The following is a 10,065-nucleotide window of genomic DNA, read 5'->3' on the forward strand; positions in this document are numbered from 1 at the left end:
TATATACTAGTAAAAACAATTATATAAAATATCTATTTCATTTGAAACTTAATTTATAACTGATTTAAATGCCAAAAAAATGAAAAAGAAAATCTATGGGTCAATCAACTTAATTTACATGGAGTGTTTTACATTTTAAAGTGATATTTAATTGAGTACTTAACTATCAGTCTAAGTGAAAAAATATGATAAAATCCATTATCAATTAATTATTGATATGACTACAAGTATTTTGTCAAATTTGAGACCAACTATGCAGTCGAGAAGAAACATACTAGTAATTAGTTGCATGGATAAATAAAATAAAGAAATAAAAAAAGTTGAATCCAAAGTTGACCTTCGTATTTAATTTCGGGTATATATAACACAATTCATATCTAATTTCATCCTAAAATGCTCAATGTTATTGTTTGAAAGTTAAGGGATGATAATAATGCAAATTCTGAACTTTGGGGGACTAAAAATGCAAAGTCAAAATAGTTGACTAATAGAAGTCAACTATTCTAAATCTGCTCAAAATTAGAAACTTTTGGGACCACATTTATTTTGATCGAATTATTTGGGATCAATCTGGCATACGGATCAAACATTAGGTACCAAAATTTCATTTCTCCCATATTATAAGTAACGAAATTATATATATTTTTATTATTTATTAGAGTAAAATTTCTATTTTATACATAATAAGAAATCTTATCATTATTTTTTATTTTTGTCTGAACTCGATTTGGTTCAAACTTGAATTCGACTAAACTTAAACTTGAGTTTGAACTAGAACTTGAGACTCTACATCGAGATCAAAATCGACTTTAAACTCAATTTGGATTCTGATAAAAATTGAGTCAAACTCGAGCTAATCAAGGCAACGGTTCATTTGCAGCCGTAATATACATAAGGAGATGTATGACCACCAGAACACAATAAATATGTTATGGTATCTTTAATAACAGTATTACGGACGCCTCCAAAATGCACTTTCGCCTTTTACTTTTATTTTTTCAAAGAATTAACTTCACTTTGAACTCTTAAACTTATACTACTTTCTCACTTTACATCATACATTTTAATTTTAAATATTAAACCCTAAATTCTTAATTTTGGATACATTGCACCCGAAACTCTCAAGTTTGCCCTATTTAAATCCAATCAATAATTACGTTTGCAAAACTAACAAGACAAAGGATGGCAAAAATTAATGGCAATATATCATTTTGTTTTAACTACGATCTCTTAACTTTTTAATCACTTTCAGCACATTATCACAGATTTATATGGTTTAAATCAGTAATATTGTTTGTAAAATTAATTAGATAAAAGATTGTATAAATTAATGACAATATATTATTTTAATTTTGTCACAATACCGTGACACTTTTGATCACTTTTGTATTATCATTAATTTGTAATTAAATTACATATAACCTCCTTGTAGTTTTGTCTATTGTCCCAAAGTCCTGCATGTTGCTTCCTTGTCATGCATGCGCTCATGATATCTAAGTCGGTTGCCAAGATTCTTAAAACAAGTTTCAGCAAAATGGACAAAATCATCCCGATGCGTAGCATAAACCCAAAATTTTGATCTTGTTAGGAAAAAAACCTTCTAAACAAGATCCACAATTAGAATAGAAGTTCAACATTGTGAATCAGAACTCTCTGTTTGATGGGATTACTAATATATATCAAATTGATGACTCGCAATAATAGAGTTATCATTTTATTTTTATTTTTTATTTCTATTATTTTTTTTATACAATTGGAAGTGAGGGATTTGAATCTGGAACTCCAAGTGACCAATCAATGCGCGCTGGTGGAACATTTTGTTGGGGGGGGGGGGGGGGAGCAAGAATTTCATAAGTCTATTGATATGAAGTTTTACCTCAAGAAACCGGTCAATATAGAAATTCTTGCCCCCAGTCTCCCCAAATTTGAAATTAAGTCCTTGCCCTTGAGAAATAGTGACTTCATTAGTTAAATGCTTTTTCCTCTTATCTTAATTGTTTTATAAGTTAAAAAGTATTTTTCTTAGACATCTACTTTATATGCAAAAAGTACAACCCAAAGCCACGTCCACATAGATGCTAACTTGGACACCTTCTATCACTTTCTTGTTTTCTAGCTTTTGTCTCATTAACAAATTATTTGTCAAGTCATTGTTAATCTTTTGCAAAGTTTTGGTCAGATTTTTTGGGTTGTTATCAGGAGGAAGTTTGGAGAATTCCAAATCTATTGGAGGATATTCAAAAAATAAAAAACTAAGAAAAATAGCGACTGAATAAATGTAGTGATGAGATGACCAATAAATGATCATCCAATTAAAGATAAAGCTTCCATATTTTGGCATAAGAATTCAGAAGCCTGCTGCTATAGTCATTGGTTGAATTCTACAAGATTTAGATTCAGGCATTAGAAACAAATCAAGAACCTCAATTTAGTACCTATACAAAATAAAACTGCTTGAATCCTTCTAGCAATTCGTAGCTATAGATATACATGACAGTTCTTCATCTGGAATTCAAACTTTCAGAGTCTGAAACGACTACATTCAGGCCCTCTATTTCATCCGTTTGCTGTTAAAAGAATTGTCCTTGCAACGTTCCGGGACCAGAAGGGATTTTCTCATATTGTCTTCGTGGTGGAAATGTACCAAAGTCTAGGCTGCATCTCTTCAAGTTGCCGAAGAAATAGCAAGGGTCAGTACAGGCACCCCACTGTCAAGTTAACAACGTGTTTTAAGTTCCAGTAACAGTTGATGTTAGTGTAAATTAATTAACGAGAACAAAATAAACAAATTTGTCTATGACATACCTGTTCTCAATGAAAACACTTTGATTAAGTCCGAATAATTACTTCAAGAAGATCATTTCCCATATCCCGTTGTTCTTCAAGAATTTGCTTGGCCGAACTTGCTGCATCGAAGCACCAGTGCACCTCCAGTTTTTCCAAGGTTGGAATGTCTCCGATGCTGGATGGAATCTCCTGCAGGCTGTAACAATCTCTGATGGTAAGCTGCTCGAGACGAGGGAAGGGCTCGCTGGAGACATTCCATTCTTCGATGTTTAATTGCCAAAGCTCTAAGAACTTCAATTTTTGGAACTCCCCATCTTCGACATCCCATCGTGGTCCTGAAAAGGAATTCCTTCTTAATTTGAGGATCTCAAGATTCGGCAGCTGCCCAATGACAGATATTGCGCTCCATGGCACGCTAAACCTTCCCAATGTCAACTTTCTTAGAGTGTTGGGAAAATCAAATGTTGGAAATTGATCACGCTTCTCACCATAAAACACCATGCCGTAGCTATATACTTTCAGTGACTCGAGATTACTTAAGGAGCTCAATTTGGGGAACAGAATGGGCTTCAAATGGTCATATTGTGGTTCAAAGAATACGCAGTTCAGCTTCTGAAGTCTTGGTAACCTTCTCATTAGCTCCTCTGAATCTTTACCGAATGCAAGAGTTGGTTTTGAGAAGGTAACAATGTTATCTAACTGACAGGACTCACCCTGCTCAGAATCAATGAAAGAGGTGTGATTCAGATCACCAACAGCTGCATGCCTTAAGTGTTTAAGCCTCCAAAATGAATCTGGTAAAGGAACATCAAGTTGGGCACTTTTCACTATAAAAGTTTCTAGGTTCCACAGATTGCCTATTGATGATGGAACATGCCTGATAGAACACCACAATGCCAAGTACCTTAAAGGAGTTATCAATGTTATTTCTTCAGGAAAAGAGGGTTCCAAATAGAGACACTCCAAATCCAACACTTGAAGAAGTCTAAAGTTGTTAAAGAAAGAAGATGGACTAGAATGCGGCTGAGACATTTCATAAGTCCCAAACAACTGCAGAGAGTTAACTAGTGGACCTTGAGAGCTTGACTTGGTGAAATGTGTCCATTCACTGTCTATGCATAAGCGATATTGATCATATTCCCTGGGATCCAAGTTCTGAGAAACATCACGTTCATGTACCCAATGTAGAAAATTCTCTTCTTTAACTTTTACCAAGCACAATTCATGTACTAGATCATGCACACGACATGTTTTTATCCGACCCTTGGAACTTCTTTTTGCAACAATTACCAGACTTCGACTGATCAGATCCATCAGGTATTCCTCTGCCACATCATCTAAGCTCTTGCCCTCAATTCTTTGTATGAATCCTTGGGCGATCCATAATCTCATCAACTTCTGGACTCCAACAACCGTATCCTCAGGATATGCTGCAAAATAGAGGAAGCATGGTCTCAAGCAATCTGGCAAATGCTTGTAGCTTAATTGCAGTACGTCCATGCACCCATCAGCAGCAACAATATGTGAACCTATACTTGATTCAACTTGCAACCACCAATCTAGATTCCTGCTTTTTCCTGTGAGGATACCAGCAACCAAGACAACTGCTAGAGCTAGCCCCTTGCAGTTTGTTGCAATTCTTTTTCCTATCTCCACTAGGTCTGTAGGACAGCCAGCCTTATCAAACAACTTCTGTTCTAATAATTCCCAACTCTCCTCCCCTGAAAGTGGACGAAGAGTATGAGGACTGCAATCCGGTTTAGCTTGCAAAGCCAAATTATGAATTCGACTAGTGAAGATGATTCTGCTTCCATTTCTGTCATCTGGAAGTGATCTTTTTAGGCATTCCCAAGCCTGAATTTCCCAGATATCATCCATAACGATCAAGTACCTCTGTCTTTTCAATGATCTCCAAAGCTGTTCAACTAAATCCTCATCACTTGTATTAGAGCTAGAGAGCCTTACATTAGAAACAGTAATATCACTTAAAATGTCAAGCAATAACTCTCTAACCCTATACACTTGTGAAATGCAACACCATGCACATCTGTTGAAGTAATATTTAACAGCAGGATCATTGTAGACTTTCTTGGCTAAAGTTGTCTTACCCAGTCCAGGCATTCCAACGATTGAGACTATATCAAGTTGTGCTGATCCTCTGGTAAGGCGATTTATTATGGTTTCTGCCTCGTCCTTGAAGCCCACAACAACGTCTTGAAGTCTTGAAGTATTAAGCTGTCCTGGATTGAGCTGATTCAGATTCATATCAGCACCAGGCATTCTGGGTTTCAGCATCTTGTCAACATTAATCTTCTCGAGATCAATCCTGATCAGCTTAATTTCTTCCACCACATCAGCAAGAGATATCATGTTGTACCAAATTGGTTTCTGTATAATTAAACACGAGTTGATAGCATGTTCTGCTTTGTATGAGACATTGATAATTCTTTTCCAAAGATCTTTTAAATCCTCATGCTCGTTTTGCAACTCCATCACATCCTTGAGGAGTGGCCTCAGAGACAGCAGTTCCCCTTGGATTTTCAAAACTTTATGCTTTGCAAAAGGAGGACAATTGGCCCCATGTTTTAGCATTTCCTCCAGATTTCCTAACAAGGAATCAATAAATCCCATGCCATTTGTTGAAGGAAAATTGATCTGGGATAAAACTTGCAACTGGACATAAATCTCTTTTGCATCTGCCTCGATTTTCTTAATCTTACTCTCGAACCTGGAAAGAAAAGTTCTCCTTTCCGTGAAAAAGTTTTCTTTGCTTTCATCAATGTAAACTGAGCAGATCAGAGACATCGAATCAGTTATGATGGCATCAATTTGGGCCAAAAAGATATTTCCAACATCTCTTGCACATTCCTCTGGAGGATCTATAAGAAAGGTTATCAAGAATACCAACCCTTCTTTGAGGACATCAACAGAATCCTTCATGAGGACCGTCAGGTCTTGGAGGATAAGTTCAACAAAGCTTGTAACAACTTGACCTGCAAGAAATTTGCTTGATCTTGATGACTTTGAAGCTTTAAGGACAGCAACGTACATCTCTGTGACCTTTGGAAGGCAAGGCGTAACTTTTTGTAATAGATCAGATAGCATCATTTCCAATCTAGATGAAATGTATTCATCTTTCCCTTGCAGCCAGTAAACAATAAGCAAACATGCTGCTTTGTTTACCCAATCTCCCATGTAAACCAGGAAATCTTCAAAGGTATCCAGGTCAACGCATCGCTTTGCAGTGAAGCCAACAAAATTTCCCAGGAAACTTAGCTGCTCTTGAATAGCCCTGATTTGGTCCTTCAGATGACCAAGAACATCCCCTTCCAAGTTGACAAGGGCCTTTAGATTCCAGAGGATAGAATCAATTAATTCAAGTATCTCCTCAGCCTTGCAAGACTTGGATTGCAAAGAGCAATCCAACAAAAGAGCAGAAATTTCTATGATCTCTCTCTTAAAGTTCTGAATCTTTTCCAGCAAATTAGAAGCAAGAGGTCCCCAATCTTCGATCTTACTTTCAGGAATTTCAGCAAGACAGGCATCATGCAGGCTTCCTTCAGCTTCTTTCTGTAATGTTTCAATCCCAATCATGATAGAACCGACATGCATATCCTTTCCAGGTTCCTCACGCTTCTTCAAACACAGTGAAAACATCTTGAGGAATCTTAATTCCATTTGCAGGTTACGGATATTATCCATCATATGAAAGTCAGGCCTGGTTGAACTGGGACCTGTAGTTTCTCTGATCTATCACAGCTAAAAACAGAATCACAGAAGTATTAGCCTTCTTCTTGTTCTAATCACTCTTAGATCAAAAGTAAAACTTTTTCAGCAAAGACTGGAGAAATTGTGGACAAATCAATTGATGAGCAGAGAATACTTTGGGAAGTGATTATTTCTTGGTCAACAGTCACTATTATGATAATGTATATTTTTCGTATGTAAACTAATTTACAAGACATGTACTTAGAGTTCTATAAAATGTTAAATCTTCTTTCCTCTCGTCTTCAAGGAAGACATTTTACAATGCAATCTTTATGGTGTTGTTGCATAACATACAGTACTATACTTATCATGAATCTCTCAATCCAATGTTTTCCGAATATTTAATGTTCAGGTGGTGAGATCCAATGAACTAGCAATGCATGCAATTTGCAATATAAATTTCCTTGCATTGTTTGACTTTCAATGCAATTAATGCTGCTGTCATGTCCCATTTAACAAAACATCCAATGAAACAATATTGGCGGTTTAGCTCATGTAACTGCACATTTAAATATAGATGCATATTTGTATACTCGTGTAGATACTTCTAAGATTTTACTTTTCTCTTGTAAAAAAAAAAAAAAAATTAATACTCGAAAGCCCTCTTAAATGTACCCTATCTCTCTTTCCTCGAGTAAATTCAATAATGAACTATTTCTAGATTTTGGTTTGGTTATTTTGTTTTTCGGTTTAGACCAATTCAATTTTTTTCCGTCCATGTCTCTTGTTACCACAGTTAAAACATATAATGAGCGGTATCAAGTCTACTCAACTACAAAACATATAATCATAGCTGTGCCAATAAAGGCTAGAATTCAAGTGTTAACGTTGTAATCCACTGGCCAAATCTAACTGTCATGGCCCCTGAATTCCATCTGCTATGTGTTTTTACTGAATATGCAGTAGCATGCTTGTTTTGTTTTCTTTTGCAAAAGGTAATAAAACAATACATTGTCATTAATTTATACCATCTTTTGTCTTGTTAATTTTACTAACAACATTAGTGATTGAAACCATATAAATCAATGACAATGTGATGAAAATAATTTAAAAAAAAAGTTAACGGATCGCAATTTAAACAAAATGGTACACTGTCATTAATTTTACCATCATTTGTCTTGTTAATTTTACAAATGTAATTATTGATTAGATTTAAATAGGACAAACTTGAAAGTTTCGGGTGCAATGTATCCAAAATTAAGAATTTAGCATGCAAAATATTTAAAAGTAAAATTTAAGATGCAAAGTGAGGAAGTAGAACAAGTTTAAGGGTGCAATGTAAAGTTAGTTCCTTGAAAAAATTAAAGTGAAAAGGCTAAAGTGCATTTTGGAGGCTTTCTTGGTCGGAGGCGTTCGCAATACTGTTATTTAGCTTGGGCAGGAACGGTTGAACGGTGTAATTTCGTTTAAACAGCTTGTAACCATATGTGCACTATTTGTAAAACTTTTTAACTGACACGCAATTATTATATATGGAACTCATATAAATAATAGTAGAATATCACACCTCTATTATAAAGATGTACAAATAGTTAAGGAGAAGTTACAATTTGTGCAGAGAGAATTACACCATTCAAGGACGGTGTAAAGATACCATTTTGACAACCGTTCCTACCCCAAATCCGTATTAAAGATACCATTATATTCTAGCAGTCATACATCTCCTTGTGTGTATCCTTATGTTGGTTAACTGTAGAGTCTGCTCAATGATGCCCAGTAGCGTTTGATGAAAAATAAATAACATAAAAATTACATTGAAATTGGCTCTATGAATGTAAATTTCAATCCTGTCCAGAGGAAATAAGACAGAGAACAAAAGTTACATTGATCCAAAAGTACAGTAGTAATGTAAATTTCAATTATGCTGCATGGAGGAAATAAGATATACAATCAAAGTTACATTGATCCAAAAGTACTCCAGTAGCTATACTCTAAACAGCTAACCGAACTCTTGTTTGGTAGTGCTTTTTGCACACCTCAAATTGTCAAATAACTTTTTCTGTCAAAAGGTTTTCACCGCAAAATACTCCAATATCAACATGCAATCAACAATACTCCTCCAATGAAACTTAAGAGTAAACCTCTCCTGTAATTCTTAGTTCTGATCAAGGCGGATACAAGAAGAAAAAAGACTGTCAGAGTACATTGTGTAAGTTTATAGTCTAGGGAATTGAAAACTTAAAAAATAGGTGAGATAAATGTAGAAAGCAATTATGGAGAACATTGCAAAACAAAAACGGTGTCGGAAACCAGTTTATTCTTTCTCAAAATATTAAAGACAGTGCAAAAATGTATTATGATCAGGCACTTGTACGTATAGTTGAGAATGAGCATGCAAACTATACCTCTAAGACTCCCTTGATGGTTCAAAAACTACCAAAAAAGAGGCAAAACACCTCTAACATAGTAATTCATAGTAACAATATGGATTCTGTAAAATCCAATTGTCAATGCTAATAGTAATGAATGAACCTACTGCAGATTTATACCAACTTTGATATGCACCAAGCAAGTCTAAGAACATGACTGTTAATAGTCGAAAACATGAATTTAAAAGAGAATTGATAAAAGATCATAGAGACATGCGAACAAAATAATCAAGAGGAAATCTTAATTAGTGCCAAACCACGAGAATGACCAGTTAACCTCTGAACTACCTCTTACATGGTCAAACATCCACACATTGCGTGTGTTAAAGAAATTCTATACATAACATCTCAATTCTCAGTCTCAATCTACATCTACATACTCTTGTTGATTTCCTGCTCATTATCTTGTCAGCTACTTACAAGAAGCAGGTTCTAAGTTTTTTTTTTTTTTTTTTTTTTTGTCGCAACGATAAAATTCCTATAACCTAATCTAGCCTAATCTAGGGGGGGAAGGGGACTCGATGTGAGTAGAAACTCCATCGAAGAAGCAGGTTCTAAGTGCTATACTATGAAGTTGTTTTGACTTTAAAGTGAATGCTACAAACTCCTTAAATAATTTAATTGTCATCCAAATGAGACAAATTGTCACCGTGATAAAGGATTGATCGCTCAACTGTATAAAAAATCTAAAAAAAAAAAAAAAGCTGTCAATCATGCAAATATTATGCATTTTTTGTGTCATTGTAGTTGGTCCTTTTCCTTTTTCTTGTCTCCAGATAAGTACCTGGTTTTTGATGTCATTGGAATTTTGATATATGAAGCAGACCATAACCTTTGTTCCCATGGCTTTTGATAAGTTCTCAAATTTGGAAATTGCCTTTTCCATTGGTTCCCCTCAAATATCCAAAAAAAAATTCCTCTATCCCCAAATCTTCTCACGTCAGTGGCAATTAATGTCTCAAAGCCAAACGAGTTTTTTTAACTGCATAAAATGATAGACGAATCTCGTGAACAATATTGATGAAATGCTTATGAATATGGTAGCAGGTAAAATGTAAAGAAACCCCAAGCATTGCAAAATGAATCAACCTAAAAAGCATAGCATACAAATCATTACCAAAGAAAACCTATAGATAAATTG

At 35.0% G+C, this 10,065-nt stretch overlaps 1 protein-coding gene across 1 annotated transcript; it reads right to left on the reverse strand.

The window, feature by feature from the left end:
- Window positions 1-2,253: 2,253 nt before the first annotated feature.
- LOC113718736 (putative late blight resistance protein homolog R1A-3) lies at window positions 2,254-6,831 on the reverse strand. Its single transcript, XM_027243645.2, has 2 exons — window positions 2,806-6,831; window positions 2,254-2,708 (listed from the first exon to the last, which is right to left on the reverse strand). The coding sequence occupies exon 1, from the start codon at window positions 6,490-6,492 to the stop codon at window positions 2,830-2,832; it is 3,663 nt and encodes a 1,220-aa protein (XP_027099446.1). The 5' UTR covers window positions 6,493-6,831; the 3' UTR covers window positions 2,254-2,708; window positions 2,806-2,829.
- Window positions 6,832-10,065: the final 3,234 nt, after the last annotated feature.

The sequence above is a fragment of the Coffea arabica genome, chromosome 11e (assembly GCF_036785885.1).
Source record: "Coffea arabica cultivar ET-39 chromosome 11e, Coffea Arabica ET-39 HiFi, whole genome shotgun sequence".
Taxonomy (NCBI): domain Eukaryota; kingdom Viridiplantae; phylum Streptophyta; class Magnoliopsida; order Gentianales; family Rubiaceae; genus Coffea; species Coffea arabica.